This window comes from Chaetura pelagica, unplaced genomic scaffold (genome assembly GCF_000747805.2).
Source record: "Chaetura pelagica isolate M959 unplaced genomic scaffold, ChaPel_1.0 scaffold8, whole genome shotgun sequence".
NCBI lineage: Eukaryota > Metazoa > Chordata > Aves > Apodiformes > Apodidae > Chaetura > Chaetura pelagica.
In genome coordinates, this window is record NW_009954544.1 from 775993 (window position 1) to 800346 (window position 24354).

The 24354-nt window shown below is 37.7% G+C and overlaps 1 protein-coding gene across 1 annotated transcript in view; it reads left to right on the forward strand.

The window, feature by feature from the left end:
- The window catches only part of NRXN1 (neurexin 1), a 535539-nt gene that overhangs the window by 112413 nt on the left and 398772 nt on the right, over window positions 1-24354 (forward strand). The window contains exons 9-10 of the mRNA XM_010004972.1: window positions 2834-3007; window positions 7593-7712. Of these exons, the coding sequence (XP_010003274.1) occupies window positions 2834-3007; window positions 7593-7712 (294 nt within the window). The remainder of the gene's footprint in view (window positions 1-2833; window positions 3008-7592; window positions 7713-24354) is intronic.

Sequence of the window (24354 nt, forward strand, 5' to 3'; positions counted from 1 at the left end):
CAGATTTGCTGCCAGTGGACTCGGATTATGCAGTTTTGGAAGACCCCGGTGCCAGGGGAGGTGACTGTTCCCGAAGAAGCCCATGACTCTGTGGAAAGCCCAGGCTGGAACAGTTTGCTTCTGACCTTGTGGGAAGGACTTATGAAGGAGTCGTTCGTAGAGGACTTTCTCCCATGGGAGGGACCCCATGGAGAAGCAGGGAAGGACTGTAAGGAATCCTCCCTCAGGAGAAAGGAGCAGCAGGAACCACCAGCCTGTGAACCGACTCTAAACCCCATCCCCCTGTGATGCTGAGGGAAAGAATAATAGCTAGTACGTCTTGAGTTCTGTCACTATAAAATCTGCTTACAAATCTTGGTAAACACTTAGGAAATGAACAATTTGCATTTGAAGTGATGCAGAAACACTCTTTAATACATCTTGTAGCTTAGGTTTCACAGTCCAGACTGGCAGACATACTGGAAATGTAAATTAGGATGTATGATCAGAGATTCTATTGAAAAATTAAGCTAGCACAAAACATGTAATGAGTGAGGATTTGATGCATTGGTAGAGTAAGAAATTTGTCACTGGATGATGGTTGCGAGTCAGATTCTTCTGTAAGAGCATTCCTTCAAGTGGGTTCAGTGCTTCTCATAAACTTCTATGGTCTTCTTCCTGTGTGCCTATAGGGGGCTTGCCTGTAGGCATGCTCAGAGCACTCCCACAAAATTTGCACATGTGGGTGCTTTTTCTGAGTTAGAGGATAACACAGCAAGAGAGCAAACTCATGCAGGTTGTAGGAAACCATGGTTTTATTCCTTTCCGTCTGTGACTGAAAGAACGTGCTGGTTTGGTTTGGCGGAATTTTTGGTAGTGGAGGAAGGGCCCCAGGCGTGGCTCCTGTAAGAAGCTGAGAAGCTGCCCCTGCTCCAAAACCACCTAAGGAGCCATTAGAGGGACAATAGATGCACCTCTGCAATTAACATACGAAAGAACTGAGATAAGAGCTGAGCAGAGTGAGCACTCAAAGGAGAGGAGCAGTGCTGGAGGGGCAGAACGTGCTGGTGGTTGGTGAGGAAGAAGGGGAAGAAGGTTCCCAAGCAGAAGTTTCCCTGCAACCCATGGCGAGATGGCAGCTGTGCCCCTGCACTCGTGGAGGAACGTGGTGAAACATTCCCTGGAGGTGCCAGGAGGGGTGGACTTGCCAGCGGACTTGGATGTTGTGGCCAATGGACTCAGATTTGCTGCCAGTGGACTCGGATTATGCAGTTTTGGAAGACCCCGGTGCCAGGGGAGGTGGCTGTTCCCGAAGAAGCCCATGACTCTGTGGAAAGCCCAGGCTGGAACAGTTTGCTTCTGACCTTGTGGGAAGGACTTATGAAGGAGTCGTTCGTAGAGGACTTTCTCCCATGGGAGGGACCCCATGGAGAAGCAGGGAAGGACTGTAAGGAATCCTCCCTCAGGAGAAAGGAGCAGCAGGAACCACCAGCCTGTGAACCGACTCTAAACCCCATCCCCCTGTGATGCTGAGGGAAAGATGAGGGTGACGTATGTGAGCACTGCTCTTCGTGTTGTCTGTGTTTTTCCCCAAGTTGAGTCAGTTTTGCTTGTGACCTTAATCGGTGAAGAGCCCTGCTTGTCCTTTGTCTTGACCCATGAGCTTGGTCCTCATCATCCTGGAGTGTTTGGGGGGGGGGAGTTGAGTGAACGGCCATGTGGCTGTTCTTTGTTGTTGTGTTGGGCCCAAACCACGACAAAGATTCGAGCACATCTTGCCTGCCAGGACTGAAACCATTTAGCTAGGGCCATGCTCATGCTGAGTGTGATTCCCCTCTCTGGCAAGGCGAAGCTTGGCTTCTTTTCTGCAGCATGTCTTTGGCAACAGCTATGGAGCACACCTAGTTAAACCTGTAATCTGACACTGAAGGCACACTTCAGGGAGGTGTGGAGTATGTTAGTTTGAAAGATTACAGTTCTTCCCACCAGAGACAAACACATGAAAGAATTGTAAAACAATTGTAAAACAAAAAAGCATCCCCTCTCTCAGTCTTTAAGACAAAAGTTGTGTCATTGCAAAGTAAGTCTCAAAGATATGAATTACCCAAAAGAAGAAGAGCACTAGCTTTCAGTCCCAAGTAACTTGTCTGAGGTTCATAAAAAATGGTTTTTATAATATATGTTTGTCATCAGAATTGTTCTTTTCAATAAAATTTTGTTTGCTCGGTGTGCAGATTGCCATTTTACAGACATCCAACTCCCTCTGTTCTGATATGACTGACACAGAGTATGAATTTTCACTGCTTAATAATGGTATCCCTAAGTTTCTCCTTAGGTGTGTCTCTATACCCCTTCTGTGTGTGTGTGTGCGTGTGTTTGTAAATGGAGGATTCTGAATATATGGACGTTAGCAGGATCTTGGTGCCTCAGTTATTGCCTTTTATCTCAGTCTTCTAAATCCATAATCAGGATTATATGTGGTCAGGTTCCATGAGTATGCTTAACAAGATGCATCAGTGCTAGATATGTTTCTAGATGGAGATTTTATGACTGAATCCTCATCTGTGAAATAGATATGTGTTTCCTGTAAATATGAGCTGGCACATAAACAACATATCTAGGTAATTTTAAGTAATTAGTCATACAAATGTGAGTCTACATATGCATTTGAAAGAATGCAGTTCTGCAATGACTTTTTACATATGTTACCAGTTTTCTTCTGCATTTATTTTGAAGAATGGTTTTCTGAGATACTTGTCTTTCAGCACAAAAAAAAATAAATGCTGGAAGATTAAGCAGGTCAAATATTCTACAGGGTTTTTTTCTCTTTCTAATTTTTATTTCTCCATAACAGGTGATTTGTATATTGGAGGAGTGGCCAAAGAAATGTTTAAATCCTTGCCAAAACTGGTGCATGCAAAAGAGGGATTTCAAGGCTGTCTTGCATCAGTTGACTTGAATGGACGACTCCCTGATCTAATCTCAGATGCTCTCTTCTGCAATGGGCAAATAGAAAGAGGATGTGAAGGTATTAAACATGCTGGTATTTTTTTATGTTCTAGTGAAAGTATTGTGTGAATCCTAATGAGTTTTATTGTATGTACACTCTGTAGATGAAGAATTTATATTTTGCCTGCTTCTAATTGGTCTTGTTTGACACTTATATAAAGTCTTACATAAAGACTATATTTTTTTAGTATTATGGAGACAAACATGTGCCTGCCCTACAGTGCAGAGGTCGATCTGAGAACAAGTTAACTTTTAAAATGTTTAAAGCAAATTCTGTCCTTCTCTAGTGGCAAGATATTTTGCATGTATTTTGTTTACTTTTGATATATTTTAATTAATGATGGAAACAATAACAATTCGCTTAAATGAAGTCCTTTGTATTGTCATAACACTTAGGGATTAGCTATTGCTAAGATATTTTTTTAATTCAATTTTTAAAGCAGACATTTTGAGTTGATTAATTCAAGGCTAATTTATGAAACTGAGATCAATCTTCCATCATCTCTAATTTTGCTCATCCCTGAGATTTGAATTGTCATGAGTCCTCCTATCTGAAATCAGCAACAGCCAACTATGATTTATCTCACATTTTTTATGTTGTTATTGACTCATCTGGAATATGGAATTTAACTGAGGACAGAATTAGAAGAGGTGTATTTGTAATTCAAGAGTGTCAATCTCTAGCTATTTTTCCAGCTGTCATTTACTTCCACCTTATTTTTACTATGATTTATTCAATAATTTAGATAAATTCTGTCTCCCTGCATATATATTTATTTACATAATTCTTAATTCTGTGGGTATGTTCAATTTTATGTATTCTCTCTAAAGTGCCATTCTTCTCTGGACAGAAAAATGGGCAAATGACATGATAGAATTTCAATTTGGAATCTTGATTATTTTAATATCAAGTTTGATAATTTTTCAAATAGACCTTGTAAAAAATCCAAACAGAACTGGGGGGTTTCCTTCAGCTTCACAAGATAAAGCTTTCTGGTGGATGAATTCTGTCTCTCTTTTTGTTTTCCCTACAACTACAGTACTATTGTACTGGTGGTACAGTATTCTTATTCTTTACCTGATACTTTTAGTTAATGGTATAAATTCTATGGATAGCACATAGAAATATAAAATATTCATAATTTATTTTTCTGTAGCTTTAGTGTCTATTTATTTTTATCAGGAATGGAAAAATATGTATAAATTTGTTTGTCACCAAGATCAGACAATTAGATTCTGCTTTCTGAATGACGTTAGCAAGTTCCATGCCTTTACCATCTCTTCAGAAGTACACCATAATTCCAGTATGCATTTCATAGCTTCTTTTGAGACTATGTACTTTTCTAAATAAATTCTATGTGCTTCAGAGAAATATTGCCATAAGTCTAGAGTGCAAGTTCATTGACCATGGAATATAATTTACTTTTGGATTAATCCACCTTGTTGACAAATTTTCAATGGCTAGAACAGATAGAAACTAACAGTTAGAAATGTAAAATATGCTAACTAGTTCTTTGAATTGTTAACAACAAACCCCAGAGCCATTTTGTGAGTATCATCCCTGTTTTCCTCTAGACAAATCCATTGTACTTTCTTTACACATTTTAAATAAAGCAGAATTATAGAAATTACAGAATTATGAAAAAAAATACTTTTAATATTTTTTGGAGGAAAATACACTGTGTGCATACATGTACTAATGTAATACAATGTAATGTAACATAATATATAATTTATAAGTAATTTAATATGTGTATTAAATTAACTGTATTAAAAGTTTCAAAGTGTTAACACACATGAAGACACCTGATGATACATGTTTTTGCACTAGGTAGTAAAACATTATACATGCTACTTTAAAATGCTTTTTGGGTAATATATAGTATGTAAGCCCTCACATAAGACAAATGTAAATTTGAGGCCAAATCCAGTCAATTAAAAGCCTGTAGTGAAGAATGAATACATTTAGAATATTTATGTAGATTCAAAAGATGAGTACTTAGGAAGAGGGTATCAGAGTATTTTTGCTAAATAGCTTAATTCTGTAATATATATATATGAAAATGCGAACCTGTTATTGCAGATATTGTGATATTTACCAACATTAAACAGTCTTTCTCTGTTCTTTTAAAAAAACCCTACTTTTAGTAGAAGAAATTCTTATATTTAAGATAGCCTTGATGGCAATTTTTGAATAATGACTACTATAGGTAATCCAAAAGTGCAAAATACCTTGCTTATAACAAGACCCTATCTGTATTCTTTTCAAATATGTGTGTTTTAACATACAGTTTTTAATGTGCCTACAGGGTCTTGCAGTTTATGTACTTCTAAGTCCTCATAACTTTTGCTCTACTTTTGCAAAGATGAGGAAATTTAACGTTGCATAACTAAAGTGTAAATAAATGCATGAATATATAACATTTAAACACCTACAGATATTTTCACTTCATCTTTGTAAAGTTTCTGAGTAGCAGAATCGGGTGAGAAAAAAAATGTGTCTTCTCTTGTCAACTAAGGGCTTCTGTCACTATAATCCCCAGCTCAGGAAAGGGTGATGTAATGGCCAAATGTTTAAACTTCTGGGCTCAAAATTCCAAAGAAAGGAAGCCACTATCCTATGTCGGCCTACTGCAATTAGTCAGTTCTCTCTATTATTATTTGAACCAAAGAGAATAGAACACTTAATAGTTTTGCAAAACAGATGCAGTGTACGCTGCCCTTGTTCTTAATTGCACTGGTGACTACCCAGGCCCTTTCAGAGTTGTGCTCGAGCAGTGCCTCATTTAAAGCAAGTGACCGTTGAACTGATGTAAATCATACTGATATAGATTCTTCTGAAATACAGGCAAATCAAAAGAAAACCCTTCACTGAGATCTTCTTTGAAGGAAATGTAATGTGAAAGAAGAGTTAAGTGAATTTGTCTGTACAGGATGATTTAGGATATTTATATGAACTTTGGACCAGTTTTTCCCTGTCATCAATGACTAACAGTAGGAGTTTCATGTGGATATTGATGTGTTTTCTCCATAAGAATCTAGGATAATTTTATCATCCCAGAATGAAATTTTTCCTGGCAGGGTCAGGAGTCGGCATCAAATGTATGTGTGAGCTCGTAGTAATCTGTAGTTCATGGTGTGTATTTCAGTCTTCATTCACCAGTCACAAAGAAAAGGCTAGAAAAAAAGAAAGACCAGAGAGGATGACAGTGATAATTATTCTTAAATTCAGTGCATCTGAACATGATAAATGGCTAGTCAGGATTCAGCCATGCATTTACTCTGCTAATGTATTCATGTCTATCCAAGGAATTAAAAAAAACAAAACAACAAAAAACCCCAAACCTTTTAATTTTCCTTCATTACATGTCATCAGCTCAATTAACCATTATATTTGTAGTAAAATACTGGCAAATTACTGCTTTCTTATTTTGGCTTGCCTGAAGATTTTTGGCTACTAGCATTAATTTGTTTGCATTATATGGCATTTTTTTCTCTCTTTAACAGCAGCATGCACTTTACTCTGAATGTTTTTTTTTCTGTGTTTGCTGCCATTTCAATATTGCTTACTAACATTTAATATATTTTGCTTTTTTATTTTGCTGACAAAGTTGCATTGATGAAAGCTGATTTGCAAGGTAGATAGCCCTGTGTGTATTAAACAAGACTGAAACCCCCAATGCACAGTTGGATTTCTGCAATAAATGCTCTGTATGTTTCAGAATGAAAGTGTTCTTTTGTTTCAGGTTTTGCCTTTCACACCTCTAAAACAATGAGCTACATGAGCCTTCATTTTCCAGCATAGCTTGCATAAAGGCTTTCAGTCTTGAATGTTTGTATAGTGATTGCTTTAGTGCTTGGATCATTCCTTTTCAAATTTTTTTATATTGCAGTAGTCTAGTTATGATTCACTAGAAACAGAATAGCTTTGTTTTTTCATGTGTATGTTACATTTTGGCATGACAGTTCATTAGTAGTCTGATTTTCTGCATTTCCCCTTAAAAAGGAACCTGCATGGGATCCCTGAAGCATGTGAATTGGTACTTGCCAACATTCCTGCCAAAGAATCCCAAACTCTTCTTAATTTCAGACTTAAATAATTTAAAATAATTTGTGGGATTAAAATATTGCATAGTGTAACTTCATTTAATTATTTTTTTTAGATTTTGTTTTATTTTAATTTTATTTTTCAGTCTTTACTTTCATCTCCTAGACCTTTGCATTGTGGCATCTGCCTTTGCTTGTTGAAATGTATTTGCAGAAAAAAAATAATACTCAAATGTTTAGAAAATTTTTAGCCATTAATGATCTGATACAAGATTAACAAATAACTTGAAAGAGAGTTAACATTCCCACTGTACCTGGAATAACTCTGCTTCAGTTTGTGCATTTTTATGTGTTTGATGTGTCAAATTTAAAACTAAAGAAAAAAAACACCCTTTTAATAGTACATGCTGCTACAAAATCAGCAAGTTTATGTGTGTTTTCCTTGGTAAATCTTTGATGATTTGATTTGAGATGCTGGCAACTAGTTAATGTGATCCAGTGAGAATATTCTTCTCTGGAAGACAAAGTGCAAGTCCCTTTTTGTGTGTTCTCATCAGGCCCCAGCACAACATGCCAAGAGGATTCATGTGCAAACCAGGGAGTGTGCTTGCAGCAGTGGGATGGATTCAGTTGTGACTGTAGTATGACCTCCTTTAGTGGACCATTATGCAATGACCGTAAGTACACTAAAAATGCTGATTTGAACACTCAAGAGCTCTAATATTTGAAGCAAGGGCCTGAAGCTTTATAATACTTTAATATTAGATATTTAAATGAATGGACAAATCCTATGACAACCTGTAAGACTTGTGAAAAGAATACAGCTACATTTTACAGTATAGATTTTGGACAAAGTGCAGTATCAGACACTGGCAGAGTTTTGTTTTATTATACTTGAGTACATGTCTAAAATATTGATGGTTACCTGTTTATATAATCCCTTTCTTGCATAAATGTTACAAGTTGGTTTTTTTCTAATTAAAAAAAAAAAACACATTTTACATTTTATTGTTTTATAGGATTATATCATGAGGACTATAAATACTGTGAAACAGTTGACAAGGCTCATTATCTCCCTATGTAGATTTCTTTAGGTGACAGACTAAGCATTCCAATAATAAAAGCATGCCAAGTATTTTAGTTCTTTTACATTTCATCTAAATAAAACTACATAACATACACCAACCATATGGTCTTTCAGGAAAAGTTTAACAGTGTCAAGAATAAGGTTTACCAATATCATAGTATAATTTCATTCCAATCTGGCCTTATTGATCTAAATAGAATTAATGCAGAAGTGAAAGTGGAACAGTAATGTTAGAGCCATAATGATCCACAAGTACCAGATTAAAGCAAACTACTGAGTTTTCTTCTTAAATTGTAGTGTTTTAAATATCCAGATATTGCATATTTTTATATCCATATGAAGGGGGCATTTTTATTTCTATTTGTGTACATTTATCTGAATAAGTGACAGGTTGAATAGTCCCAACTCTCTCAGCCTGTCCTTGTAGGAGAGGTGCTCCAGCCCTCAGATCACTTTCTGGCCCTTCTCTGGACTTTCTTCAGGAGCTCCACGTCCTTCTTGTACTCTGGGGTCCAGGTGGGGTCCTACTGGCTATGCTTCCTTTGATGCAGCCCAGGACGTGGTTGGCTTCTGGGCTGCAAGCATGTTGCCAGCTCATCCACCATCACTCCTAAGCCCTTCTCCTCCAGACTGTTTTTGATCCATTCTCCACCCAGCCTGAATTTGTGCTTGGGATTGCCCTGACTCAGGTGCAGAACCGTGCACTTGACTTGGTTGAACTTGATGAAGTTTGCATGAGCCCATCTCTCAAGCCTGCCGAGGTTCCTCTGGATAGCGTCCCTTCCCTCCAGTATGTCGACCTCACCAAACTGTTTGGTGTCATCAGCAAACTTGGTGAGGGTACACTCAATGCCACTGTCCATGTCACCACGAAAGGTGTTAAACAGCACCAGTCCAAGTACCAAATCGTGGGCAACACCACTCATCACACATCTCCATCTGGACATCAAGTAATTGATCAGCACTCTTTGAGTGCAACCATCCAGCCAGTTCCTTACCAATGAGTGGTCCATCCATCAAATCCAGTTTCAATACTGGGATGTTGTGCAGGACAGTTTAAAGGCTTTGTACAGGTCCAGGTAGTGACATCAGTTGCTCTTCCTTTGTTCGCCGAAGCTGTGACCTCACTGTAGAAGGCCACCAAATTAATTAGGCAGGATTTGCCCTTGGTGAAGCTGTGTTGGCTGCCACCAGTCACCCCTTTGTTTTCCATGTGCCTTAGCAGAGCCTTAAGAAGGATCTGCTCCATGATCTAGCTGGGCACAGAGGTGAGACTGACTGGTCTGTAATTCCCTGGGTCTTCCTTTTTTCCCTTTTTGAAACTGGGAGCTATGTTTCCCTTTTTCCAGTTAGTGGAAATTTCTTCAGACTGCTGTAACTTTTCAAATATGATGGAGAGCGGCTTTGCAACTTTGTTGGCCAGTTTCTTCAGGAGCTGTGGATGAATCCCGTCAGGTCCCATGGACTTGTGCACCTTCAGGTCCTTCAGATGATCATGAATCTGCTCTTCTCCTACAGTGGGGAGGTCTTCCTTTCTACAATCCATGCCTTTGCCTTCTCTAACTTGGATGGTGTGACCAGAGCCTTTGCCAGTGAAGACTAAGGCAAAGTAGTCATTGAGTACATTAGCCTTCTCTATGTCCTGCATGACCTGATCTCTAGGTTCCTTCTGAAGCGGGCCCACAGTTTCTGTCATCTTCCTCTTATTGCTGACCTACCTGTAGAAACCTTTCTTCTAATTCTTAACATCCCTGGCCAGGTCCAACTCTATCTGTGCTTTGGCCTTCCTTACCTGATCCCTTGCTTCTCTGACAACTTGTCTGTACTCCCTCCATGATACCTGTCCCTCCTTCCACTCTCTGTATACCTTTTTTTTTTTTTTTGTACATTTAACTCTGTCTAGGAGCTCCTTGCTCATTCATACAGGCCTCCTGGCTCTCCTGCCTGCCTTCCTCTTCATTGGGAGACATAGCTCCTGGGCATGGAGAAAGTGATTCTTGAATATGGACTAGCTTTCCTGAGCTCCCCTTCCCTCCAGGGCTTTGTCTCATGGTATTCTACAAAACATATCCTTGAAGACATTAAAATCTGCTCTCTTGAAATTAAGGGTTATGAGCTTGCTTCGCTCCTTAATTGCTGCCCTAAGGATCCTGAATTCGACCATGTCATAGTTGCTGCAGCCTAGTCTACCATTAAGTTTTACGTCATCAATAAGGTCCAGCACGGCACTTTTTCTTGTTTGTTCCTCTACCATTTGGAGGAGAAAGTTGTCATCAGTGCACTCCATGAACTCCCTGTCAGTGAAGAAACTTTACCTAATAGCAATCTAAACCTTCCTTGGCACAATTTGAGGCTGTTTCCTCTTGTCCTATTGATTCTTCAAGCCCTTAATCACCTTTTTGACCCTTTGCTGGACTTACTCCAGTATGCCTATGTTGCTGTTGCACTAGGGAGCCAGCAGTATGAGACTGTGCTCCAGATGCATCTCAATAGTGCTGAGTTAGAGGGGAAGGATCACATATCTTAACCTTTCTGTGACATTTTTTCTAATGCAGCCAGTGAGATGTTGGCTGCCTTTGCGCAAGAGCGCATTGCTGATTCATGTTCAACTTGGTGTCTACCAGGATGCTCAGATCCTTTTCTGAACAGCTGATCATGCTGCATCCTATCCTGGTTCATGGGGTTATTCCTCCCCAGGTGTAGGATTTGGGATTTTCCTTTGTTTTACAAGGTCCTTGTCAGCCCACTTCTCCAGCTTTACAACATCCCTCTGAATGCACATGCATCTGGACTATCAACTGCTCCTCCCAGTTTTGTCTCAGCTGTAATTTGCATAAATGTGCACAAATTACCTTGCTGTATTTACACTGATACTTTCAGCATCTTTTTCATAATAACCTCAGTGCACAAAGATTTTACATGCATTGTTTCTGGGCTTTACAAAATAAATGTCTCATATATAATTCTTGTCTTTAATTTCCAAAGCAGAGAATTTAGAAGAAGTAACAAAAGAAGTATTTTCTTGAAAAGTGTCACAGTACATTTTACTAATACAATGTGCAAGGAGTTTCTTTAACTTTTCCTATAATAGCAAAATATTACTCCTGTACTGTTCAGTGTATTATTCCAAGTAAAAATGTGTACATCTTAACATGAAGATTTTTTGAAAGTTTGCTCAAAATAAGCACCACATAAGGCAAAATTTTTTTTTGAGATTCAGGGCAACACTGCTCTTCAGATGTGACAGACAGAAGTGTTACATTGATAAGTGTACAAAGCAGGCCAGTAGCAGTTGTTCCTACAAAACAGGATTTTATCGAAGATTGTACTAAAATGACAGTTAATGGCTGTTCTTACAAATGGATGGCTGCATGCAACCCCTCTGAGAAACCCTTCGTGAACATCACAACTACTTCTAAAAGCAGGTTATGTAGTGAAAGCTGTCCTCCCAATTTAGCTTTTTTTTTTTTCAAGAGTAGGATTGAAAATTACTCTGGCAAAGCAAAGCAAAACAAATCTACAAGAGATTACGTGTTTTCTGTAAGTTTGCATTTGTTTTTACTCAGGTGGTCTTTAAGTATAGCCATATTAGTGAGTGTAATGTTACGTTTGTGAAAACAAATACAGCTATTATGCCATAGAAAATAGCAAACATAATAACATTTTCACATTACATTAGTATAGAAATGTTCTGTGCCAAATTACAGGGCAGCTTCTACATTGTTACCATAAAGGAATAATGTATTGGCATTGTATTTCTGTTGGTATAGCTATGTCAACACTTCCATTATAAATCAGCTTCTGAAGGGTTAGAATTTCACCACACAGACTATTCTGACTAGAAATTTGACATTCAACTACTGTGATTAACAAAACTTTTTTGGCTTTTTTTGTTTTGACTTTTTACCAAGAAAAATCAAAAGCCCTCATTTAGGTGGGGAAATGTCAATATTACAAAATGGGTTAATGTAAAACAGGTTTGAGTTTTCTTGATATTTGATTTCGTTATAAAGATACAACCTTTCAGCAAAGACTATATCTGTAGTGATGGTTAGATTTTATTTTAAATGTGTTTGGATGTTAATAAAACATATAGGCCTTCTAGGAAAAGATGGAATCCACCTGCCAAGGTGGGGCAAAAGCATCTTTGCTGCAAGCTGGCTAACCTGGTGAAAAGAGAGCCAGGACTAGGGATGGTGGAGGATGGAGATAACTCTCGAGATAGCGAGGAAATAGTGGATTAAGTGTAAGGGGAAAGTGTGAGGTTCTAACTAGGGACAAGTGATAAGCCAGCTGAAAGCTTATCTTTGACTTAGAGGGCAGACCAAACTCTGATACGACTTCAGAGATATTTGTCCAGGAGATGTCTGGAGTGCATTTACTTGCTGACACAATTGATCAAGAAGCCAATGAGGAAAAGTACACCTCATATGTACAAACAAGAAAGAATGGGTTGTGATGGTCAGGAATTTCACATTACTGAGAGGTAAGAGCAAGACAAAAAGCTGGAACACAATCCTGGACTTTCAGAGAGCAGAACTTGGCTCTTCAGGGACCTGCCTGGAAGAATCCGGTAAGGCCCAGTAAGCTGGTATATTTTCAAGGATCACCTCCTTGAAGCCAAGCAACCATCTTACGCAACCTCATATACATAAAATCAAGCAAAGTGGCAAAAGGTAGGATGAGCCTCTGACAAACATTTAAAGGGAATGTGCAAGAGGTAGAAGCAGGGTCATGTGACTCAGGAAGAATGTAGAGGTGCTGCCCATGCACACAGGGAAAGCCAAAGCCCACTTGGATTGTAACCTGGCAAGGGGTTTGGAAGGTAAAAGCAAGGGCTCCTACTGGCTGTGAAAGAGGAGGAATATGTGGGCCTATCACTGAATGGGGTGAGGGGACCTCATGTCAAGGGATGTGGAAAAGACTGAGGTACTCCATCTTCTTTGCCTTGGTCTTTACGAGTAAGACCAGCCTTTAACACTTCCAGTAATCTCCAGTAATCCAGGTTCCTGAGACCAGCAGGAAAATCTGGAATAAGGAAGACTTACCTTGGTTAAGAAATATCAGGTCTGGGAATACCTAAACAAGGTGGAAATACACATTTCCTGAGGCCTGATGTGAGGCAGCCACAAGCATCACAGGTCATTGCAACACTTCCTTTGATGTTCTATGAGGGATCATGACCACTGGTGGCAGTTCCTGAGAACTGGATAAAAGCAGATGTTTCTCCTGCCTTCGAGAAAGAGGAACCAGTAAACTATAGGCCAGTCAGCCTCACCTCAATCACTGAAAATGTGATGGAGAAAATCTGCCTGGAAGCCATTTCCAAACATATTAAAAAGAAGAAAGTTATTAGAGGTAGCCAGTATGGATTTACGAAGGCAAATAATGAAGTCGATTCAGTACTTAGGTATTTGTCAATTTCTTGCTAAATCTGTGTTCTGATTTGCAACCATGCTGAGCCAATTTCTTGCTAAACTGAAAATCTGTGTTCTGATTTGCAACCATGCTGAGCACTCAGAATTGAAAATTAACTGAAACATGTATCTTTCCAGAAAATACAATCTTATTTCAGATTTAATATACTGAACAGTAGATATTTTTGGCTGCTACTGAGGATGGTAGAACTTAGGCACTGTAAAAATACGTTAGTTAAAATTTATGAGAGATTTGGGTATTAGAGTATTTGAAATTATAAAAATTCCCAGGAGGAACTGAATTATTCTCTCTTCAGTGTAGTGTTTGGTGAGTAAGTAATACTGAGGTTATACTTTGAACCACAAAAACCCCAAATATTGAGTCAATGTTCAACTTCAGCAGTAAGTGAGCAGTTTTATATACATCAGCCTTCCTCACGGCAGAACTCTGATGAAACAGGCACATTCTCATTGAATGAGACAAAAGTCTCATACTTTGTGAACATGTAATTAGCAAGTAGGTAACAATCTACATAGAAGGAGGGGTAATTTAATACTGCACACAGAAATGTAGACCTTGCTTTCCTTTGGTCCACAGTGTCTTGAAGAAGGCACAGTGTCTTGTATGGTGTTGACAGTGGATAGTCATTCTCCTCTCACAATGTCTTCCTTCTTCTGGAATGCAAATCAGAGGGTGATAATCACATAATCTCTGTTTACATTATCAGTCAGGTATTACACGAATGATGGATTTAAATAATTTTACTGCATTTATTTTTTTTCACATTTATTTTAGCTGTTATGGATGCTACATCTTTTGGATCTTTTGACATGCATGCGCAGTAGCAAGTTTTGCTACTTTTGTCAGAAGGATATATACAAAACAAAGAGGCTTAATTAAACCTCTCAACAAAAGCTAAACTAACCATCAGCAACCATCAGTAGTACTTTCCGTGGTAATATTACATATTCCTAAGACTTTGCAGCTACTAATTACCAATAATTCTATAACCTGCTATTAAAAAAAAAAAAAAAAAAAAAAAAAAGTTAGAAAATTCCACAGAGTACTTCAAAACACATTTGATTTCCATCTCCAGTAGCTGATAACATACTAGTCTAAATACTTCATATGATTATTTTGCCACAGAGGCTCACAGTACACAGGAGAAATAAAGATAGCTGCACACAAAATTACAATGCAGAGCAAACTGCTGGAATGAACTAATTGAAGAAATCTCCATTTGTCTTATCTTATCCAACATCCCTCTACAATGAATATCTGGAATTTCTGGTGACAAACATCAGTGACTTAATTTGTATAAACTTTAAAGAAGTAGGACTTCTCACACACAGTCTTGAAAATACAGAAATGCTGAGGTGTTCAGGAGAAATAGAAAACCTGTAACTAAAACAAGGGAAGCAAGAAATGTTGCATGTGAGCCATGGCTATGAACCAGGATTGTTTTTTGGTAACTTTTAATTTTTTTTTAATTGAAATTCTAATCAGGATAGACTTGCACATTGAGCTGTCAGACTCCTGTGATGTTATATGGGAGCATATGTTGCTCCAGCCAGAACTATTGAGTGTGATGCACAGATGACAACATTTTTCAAGGTTTTATTTGCCCAGCTGAATTAGCTTTTTATCTCCTTTGTTTTTGTAGTACATAAGTTTTGGGCTTTGGTTAAGATACATAAGGCCATTAAACATATTAATTTACATGCTTTTGTTGACAGTCTGAAAACAAGTTTTAGAACTTCTTTCTTGTTTGCATATAAATTCTGGAGTAGTCAGATTAGCTGTCCATGACTAAAATAGTTCAGTAATTCCCATTTTCTTATAATACATTACAAACTATAGCTTTAAAAAATGAAAAGAGTAGAAACTTGTTTGACAGTGATTGTAGAAGTTCTTACATGTGAGAATATTTCTAAGAAGCAGTAAATAGTAAAGTTTAAATGAGATAGTTGGTACAGGAAAAGCTACAAAAGAACATTCAAGGTAGCCAGAAGACATTGTTATAGTTGTGCTGGTAGCTCTGATAGAAGAAGTTATGCAACATTTTTTACCTACTCAGAGGTATTTTCTGTTTCACAATATTGAAAATGGAATATAGTGTCAGAAAATTACTAGCTTCTTTCTGCCTCTGGAGGAATCAAGGGAGTAATTAAACTGGATTTTGGTATGTCAATAATATCTTTCTCTTGTTAATGGCATAGTAATTTTGTAAATCAGATCCTAGAAGTCTTTCCAGTGTCATAAAGGTGGAAATGATTAAGGGTTAATTAAATATATTCTCATGGAACTAAAATGATTCTGTTGGGTATCATTAGTTCCTTTCTCTAGAACTTTCAATTATTACAATTTAATAGCATACCACGTACAATTAAGGTCTGAAATTTTTTGTAGCCAATGGATATTCACAGTAATAAGCATAGTGGATGAGTGCTGTCACCGTTCTTTCTTACAGATTTCTCTGAACAGTCCAATATAATCTATTTAAATAATTTTATGTAACTAGTAGTTTTCTGAACCAGTTAAATCACTATACAGGGCACAGCTGCAGAAAAAGTTTTGGCTCTGTAATGTCAGTCATGCCTGTCCAACAAAGCCAAAAAAGGAGCAATGAGTTAAGTGCTAGTTTTCTGAATAGATGGCAGCTGCAAGGGTCACAAATGGTAAGAAAAAAAGGAAGAGCTTTCCTAAGTGGTGTTTTCTGTAACACACAGCTCAAAGTATATACAGGGAGTTTGGTTTAAACTATGTAAGAACAGTAACACAGCAATGCACAATGGTGCTTCAGATAGATAAAATTATTTAATCTTTCTGAAGTCTGTACAACTGGACTTAGGTTACTAAGTCAACCTGATCTTCCTCAACATGCATTCTGGCTTGACAGATAGATATGTAGGTTAGATTCAGATATGTAAAACTTTTATACTTACTGCAAACCAAGATTTTCTTGGTAGCTTGATATCATCTGCAGAGCCTTCTGTTCATTTTTGCCATTTACTGCAGAAAATTGAGGCAAAGAAAACTTTTCTAATAAAAGCAGATTGAACAAAATGATCTGAATCTTGTTTGGGTAGATCAAGGTGATCTGGTGTTCACATTAACGATCTGTGTAATTCCTCAGAAACTGAGAATAAAGCATGCAGTAGAGTAATGGCAAGGCACAGAAAAGGATATTTAATGCTTTTATTGAAGCTTTCATGAGTTTGTTCTGATACTACAAGATGGATATTATTCCTGGCTTTTGACTGCTTTTGGCCTGCAAGCTCCACCTAACCAGCAGTCAATCTGGATGAAATTACCTTAATTTTCTTAGCAAATGCATCCATAAGCATGCTTTATTTTCTCAATATTACATGGGTTACAATGTTACATGTGAGATCCTTCAATATAGCATTTAGGCTTAGGCTTGTGAATCTTGAATACTGATGCTGTATTTGCAAGTTTTCATAGCTGTTTTCTGCTTAGATACTTTAGGAAATTATGAAAGAAGGTAGCAGAGTCAGTAATAACAGTATGAAAAAATACTGATGGAAGCAGCACTGCTAAGGCTGAAGGAATTTTACAAGGTTTAGTGTCTGGTTGCTCAATGAAGGCAAGTGCAAAATGAAATCCCAGCCTGCAGAAAACAATTTCATATTAAAAGCAGTCAGTACCCATCTTGGGTACTGTAAAGTTCTTCTACTGTAGAGAAGGGGGTGAAGAACAGCCAATGATTATGAAATTGTTTGGTGCCCTCAAATCCAATTTAAAGACTATGTTAAAGATGCTTGTCACTTTGGTGCTAATTCTGGAGCAATTTTTGTGCTGTCAAGCTTTATGCTATCACTCTGTAATGAAGCTATACTTTGAATTGAAAAAAGACCTATAAAGAAGAACATCATTTCACTGTAAACATCCACACACTGAAAAAACACTTAAAATGTATTATATGCAGTATTCAGTGGCAAAGTGCATTAATATTTACAGATAACATTTGCAAGTTATTTTAAGGTTTGAGTCTGCTTTACCATGTAAGGACTTCCTCCCCATAGCATGTTTGTTGTTTTTAAAATTCTCTCCATTCTAAACTGTGTAAATCTTAAGAAAACTGATCAGATCAGTGGGCTGATATGTGGATTATATTAATATTTTACAGAGGAATCAGAGTGCTTTGAGTTTGGAAACTTGATGCTGCTTAGGTGTATTAGCTGTGAAGGACCATTACCTCCTATCCAGAGATCCTAAAAGAGGAGCTGACAGCACTAAATCCCTCTAAAAATAAGGTTTTTGATCACTTACATGGTCCAAACATTGCTGTGTGCTGGGAAACAGAGGTGTACGTACACATCCTGAGATAAGGCCAGGATGGATGTTTTCTACCAGCAGACTGAAATTTAGTTACAATTTGAGTCTCAAATAATCAGTGGAATCACTGATAGTAATACGTTGAAATCCAGAGTCACTACATATGGTCATGGAATTTTCCCTCCCTCATCTATTAAATACACTTCTTAAAATTAAACCCAGAGGTTTTGAAACTGCTTGAACTCTTCTCTCCTTTTTTTCACTCTTAATTCTAGCTTCTGAATCACTAAAACATGCTAGCCTCGGCTTAGGTTGATTGCGATCATGAATTTTCTTCTGATGCAGTAGTAATTGACTTTCGTGTCTGGTAAAAAATTAATCAAAGTTGATTTTAACCACTGATTCTGTAAGTGGCAGATTGTAGAATCATAGATTTGTTAAGGTTAGAAGGGACCTTAAAGATCATCCGAGTTCCACCCTCCCTGCTATGATCAGGGACCCCTCCCACTAGACAAGGCTGCACAAGCGTCATCCAGCTTGGACTTAAACACCTCCAGGGAGGGTGTGTCAACAACCTCCTGGACAACCGTATTCCAGCACCTTACTACCCTCGTGGTGAAGAATTTATTCTTGATGTGTAACCTAAATCTCCCCTCTTTCAGTTTTAAAACCATTGCCGCTTGTCCTATCACTGCCCTCTCTGGTGAAAAGCCCCTCCCCAGCTTTCCTGCAGGCCCCTTCAGGTACTGGAAGGCCACTGTAAGGTCTCCCCAGAGCCTTCTCTTCTCAAGGCTAAATAATCCAACTCCCTCAACCTGTCTTCATAGCAAAGGTGCTCCAGCTCTTTGATCATCCTCATGGCCCTTCTCTAGACCCTCTGCAACAGTTTCATGTCTTTCCTGTTATGAGGGCTCCAGAGCTCTACACAGTACTCCAGGAATGGTCATATCTTTTATTATATCTTTGCTCATATTAATGTATTTGCTTTAAATACTCATGTTTTTGATACTTACTGAAAATAGCCTGTTCTTGTAACTTTATGACCTGTAATTGTAGCAGCTGTCAGATATCTGAACTGGCTTCATAGCAAGGTCATCTCTCTGGTTTTGACTTTGGGCCAGATCTCTCCTGAAGAGAATGAGAAGCACCACAATCTTTCATCATATCTGAAGAAGCTAAAAGGCCATCTTAGTGTTTCACCATTGATCTGTATTTTAGAATTACACTTGTAATTAAAGCCCTCCTGCACTGTTTATCCTTCAAGCAGTTGTACGTTGTACAGCATATACAAAACAGTTACCCAATATTTCTGGGAAACGTCTGAATCCCTGCACAATTGTACTTACATTTTCATAAGCAGTAAATTGGGCACAATCTAAACAAAAGTCCAATTTACTGTGCATGTACAAGGCCATTTGAGTAACTCTTTCACAAAGGGTTTAAAACTGCTCAGAAGTATCAGACTTCGTACACATAAAGACCTGATACGTATGTGGGCAGGGAACAAGTTTGAGATACCTAAGGGTCTAGCAGTTCAGCCAAGGTGCAAGATACCTGAAAACTATGGGCAAATATGAAAAATCCTCTAACTTTTGCCAGAATCCCAAAGTCAAGAAGAGGATGTACAAGGGGTTACTTGGATTTCTGTTTGGTAAACTTCTCTCACCAGATTACTCTCTTTGGCCAAGTTCTGCTTTAGTTTTGTGCTTCAATCTTTCTTGGGTTATTCAGTCTTTTTTTTTTTTTTTGTCTGCTAAAAGGATGGGGACACATTTTAATAGGCTTCCTTCTGGAATCCCTGAAGGCAAGTCTTTACAGCAGGAAAAAATTCAAATGATAATATCTCTGTAATTGAAAGTACTACTAGTTTTGAAATTTGCTGGACCAGTAGTGGCATGTCAGATCAAGTTCAGATACTTTCAGAACGGCATAGATTTAACTTTTGTAAAACTCAAGCTGAAAATTTTTGAAAATAATAATTTTGGGAAGATTTTACTAAGCAAATGTCGTCCTATTTCCTCCCAAAATTCTATTCTTAAGCTTTTATCTTTCTAGCCTTTGCTTTCTACCAACATGTATGAGTAGTGACATTTAATATGAACAGTTAATGCAGCTTTACTGGGATGACAGCCAACTTCACAGAAAGCTTCTGTAACCCCAACAAATGCACAGGGCTGAGAGAAGATGTTTTCACGATTAACCTGTGGATGACACTGTATGCCATACAACAGGTAATAGCTTGTCAATGCTGGTTTGTAAGCCTTTAATAGAAAGCTGGTGTTTGTAGTTTCAGATGTCACCAAAGGATATTCCTAGTAATTTGAGTCTTTCTGTATTGTGAGGTAATTTTGATCCAATTGACCAGAAGATAAATAAGTCATCTAAGCAATTGCTCCAACCTGTTTCTCGGCTCCCTTCACTACAAGAATGTAGTCAAGATTAAGATTGTATGGTAGTTAAAATGTTGTAAAAAATATTGTTGAATTAACTGCTTTGGAAAATGCCAGTTTCAAAAGTCATAATAGGAGGGTCTTCCCTGCATTCAGAGTAGGAGCAGCATCCTAAGTAGCAATATAAAGTTTCCATAACACTCTGCTAGTGTAACCCTATATAGAAACTGTCCAAAAAAAGTGAATTCTGTTCCTTTTCAAAAATTTCTTTAAACTACTGATTTCACGTACCTTCTGAAATGGGAGTGTCAGTGGAAGTGGGGATGGCAAAGATATTTTTAAGTCATGTCATGTAATGCAGCATCCCCTGATGGCTGTGGGGGGACCAGCTGGGAGCAAATTTCAGGCTCTCAAACTTCTTAGGCCAGATCTACATCTTAAGCCAAGATCTTCTGGAACTACATCTTTAGCTTGATATGCCAGAAACAATCGCTATGGTGAAGGCATGCTGGGAACAAATAGTAATCTTGCTCAGCTTGGGTATAGTAAGTTACAGATGTCTAGGTATTGGTGGGGTTGTATGCTAAATAATTTTTAAAACTGCAAAACACAAGAAAGAAGGAGTAAGAGATAATGTGGAAGACTGTACAGAATTGTAACCTTGCATATAGTTGTTGGCAGTTATATAGCCTTAGATCATGTGCTCTGGACAATAATGGATAGTTAGAAGCAGAGTTCTGAGCAATTTTAAGGATAAGGCCTACCAATTTTTAAGAATAATAGAACATATGAGGACTCCACAGGACATATGTACATAGCCATGTTCTCTTCTAATTTTATTTAAACTGAAATATGAACTGAGAAGCACCTGTGCACGAGCAAATACTAATTCTCCCATTTTCTGAAATTAAATTTAATTATTATTTTTATGTGAGTAGAAATATGAATGGGTACAGAACTATAGAAGTGGTCTCCTATGAAGAGAAAAACATATATTATCATCATCTCAAAGATAATTTGAATTATTTACTCATATAACTGAAGAAATCCTTTCTTCATCACTACTAAAATATAATTGCACTTTTTTTGAAAAATGGAGATGGCAAAATTAATTGTGGATCAATAGCAGCATTTTGGAAATTTGTTCTCTGTCCTCTTATATATGTATATATGCACTAGTAATCCCCTTTTCACAGTAAGATGTCTTCTAAAATTCTCAGCTGATTTTCTGTTTTTTTTGACAGTGTGAACAATTTGGTTGTTTTGGGGCGTTTTTTCCTGCTCAAACATGAAAAGGCTATAAATCCAAAGATGAGGTTTAATATGAGTTTGCATATTGCAGATATTCTGTTTTCTAAGCAGTTGTGTGAAATTGCAGGCATTTCATTAGATGGATTTAACTGAGAAGAGCCTTCATCTTTGCGGGCAAGTAAAAATGATAAAAGGAGTACAGAAGAAATACGGAACTCAGAGGTCCCTAAAGACCTTTAGGATTTTAACCTTCATTTGCTTTTTAATCTTAGGAGTCTTTATTATTATGTGGAAGCATGTGGCTTAGTTCTTCAACTTGGCAGGTGGTAGCAATCCTGTAATTATGATCTTGGTTATGTGCTGCCAATGCACAAAGGGGAGCCATGGTAATCCACTCCAGTGCATTTTCAGTAGTCATTGCATATTGCTCATGCTCTTCAGCATAAAATCCTATGTCAATCTCTGTGTAGTAATAAAATTACTCAAGTTATGAAAAAATAAACAGTTTTAACTTTTGCAGAAAGTAACATTAAATCACTAGCCATCATCTATCACTATGCCACAGATAGCAATTAAAATGTTTGATAAACATTAAGAATATGTACTCCTGTCCAGGCTGCCTCTTTTTTTAGCTATTTTCATAAATACATTATTTAACCTACACTTGTCCTTTAAATATTAGGAGTCTGAAGAACAGGTCTTTTACAAGGGGAGGCTGAGGGATCTGGGCCTGTTCAGCCTGGAGAAGAGGAGGCTGAGGGGAGACCTCATTGCTCTCTACAACTACCTGACAGAAGGTTGTAGTGAGGTGGGTGTTGGCCTCTTCTTTCTAGTGACTGGTGATTGGACAAGAAGAAAATGGGTCAAGTAATGCCAGGGGGGGTTCAGGCTGGATATTAGAAAAAAATTTCTTCACAGAAAGAGCGGTGAGGCATTGGAATAGGCTTCCCAGGGAGGTGGTAGAGGCACCAGCACTGGAGATGTTAAAAAAAAGGGTGGACATGGTTCTTCAGGAGATAGTTTAGTGGTCAGGGGAATGTAGGATGGATGGTTGGACTTGGTGATCTTCAAGGTCTTTTCCAGCCTTAGTGATTCTATTATTGTGTCATCATTTATGTTCAGTTTAAACCAGCTTTTAAAACAAAAATATTTGTAATGACATTTTTTGCTATTGCTACCTGCTTCTATTTATTAGTATGTGTATTCCATTTAATATAATGTGATTTATCTCTTCCCTCAACTTCATTTAGGCAGTAATTCTCTGTAGTTATTTATGACTGGACTTCAGGCTTTTTTCAAGCACTTTAAGACCCTTTTTGTTTTCTTCTCTTGAAGTAGCATGAAAGGGACTTAAGTAAAAATCCAGTATATCTACAGAGAGCCAGAGTAATTACCTTAAGAAGATAAGATTCAATGGTGCTGTCAGAAAAGGAAATCTCCCCTCTTCCCCCAGCCCCGGGGACAGCAAGACAAATGAACAAGATCATGGACCTAAACAGGAGATCAGAAGTTTTGTTTTGACTCTGACTATATTGATCTGGGTTATCCCTGGGATTCTCAGATAGACACCACTGGTGTTATGTCCCCTGCTCACTATCCACAATGGCTTTTCTGCCCAGTAGAGGTAGGATCAGAATACAAACAAATAAACTGTTCATCTAAGCTATTGCAGTGTTATATACAGAAAGTGATTTCTGCTATCCAGACTATTGTGTTAGATTCAAGATTGTAACTTTTCGAGGAAAGTCTGTCAAACATAGAGGATTCATCAGTATTAAAGTAATAATGAACTATTTTGTCCAATCTAAACTAGCAGCAATATTTCATACCTCTGTGAAAAAACATTAAGTATACTATGACATTTGGGATATGAGTTCATGGGTGATACATTAGAAAAAGGTGATAATAGCAAAATAATTATTTATCTTCGATGTCTATTTTTAGGTACACTTTTTCCTGAAAGGTTCTATAGCTTCCCAAATGAATACGTTTCTGTAGCATGCTGCACATTCATTTTAATTTCTGAGACAGATATTAATGAATTTATTCATGAGAACATTACGTGTCAGTTCTGCAGACAGAGACATAACTATGCAACAATGTTGTGGCTATCATGATCAAGTATCACCTCAGAAAACTCTTTCCTTTCAGTACTGATATTTATCCTGTGTTTCAGCTGTGGATAATCAATTGTAAATACCAGACTGGAATCAACTTTTCTGATGTTTTTTGAAGTAGGAAGTAAATTTTTACCTGAGTGTCAGTTTGCTGTGAGTAAATTAAAATGTTACAGAATGGAGACTGGCAGTTATTGCCAATTGAAACTTGAATGACGTGCATCAGTATTAGTATTCATGGCAGAACTTTTTTTCCTGCTTTTGCAACATGTAACTGTTGTTTCATTGTGTCTGTTCAAATTTGGAGTGATTAATATGGGTATCAATTAGATGTAGTAAAAAAGCCTTCTGACATTACATTTTCTTCATTTTTATATTTAAAAAAAAAATCCTAATTCGTTTTTCCTTTTGGTATATTTCAGTCATTTATTTATGGGCCAAATTCTATAGTGATTGAATTTATTGATAAAGCTGTCTAAAATTCACTGGGAGCAAGATGCCTCTAAGGAGGCAGCTGTCTCTGTAGACAGCCATGAGTACTGTCTCTGCCTAATGAGACCAAAGCTTTCATTGCTCTGATAGGCTTCGTTTCCAGGATTGAATGTGCAGAGCCTGTGCCTGAATGTGGATTTTCTATGTAGCAGTATAAACCATTGTATAGGGCCATCATTAAATTTACAGTATGCTTCTGTGGTCCCTGGCTGTGCAGTCATGTGTACTGAGAAGCCATCAAAATAAGCTCCTCAGGCAAAATACC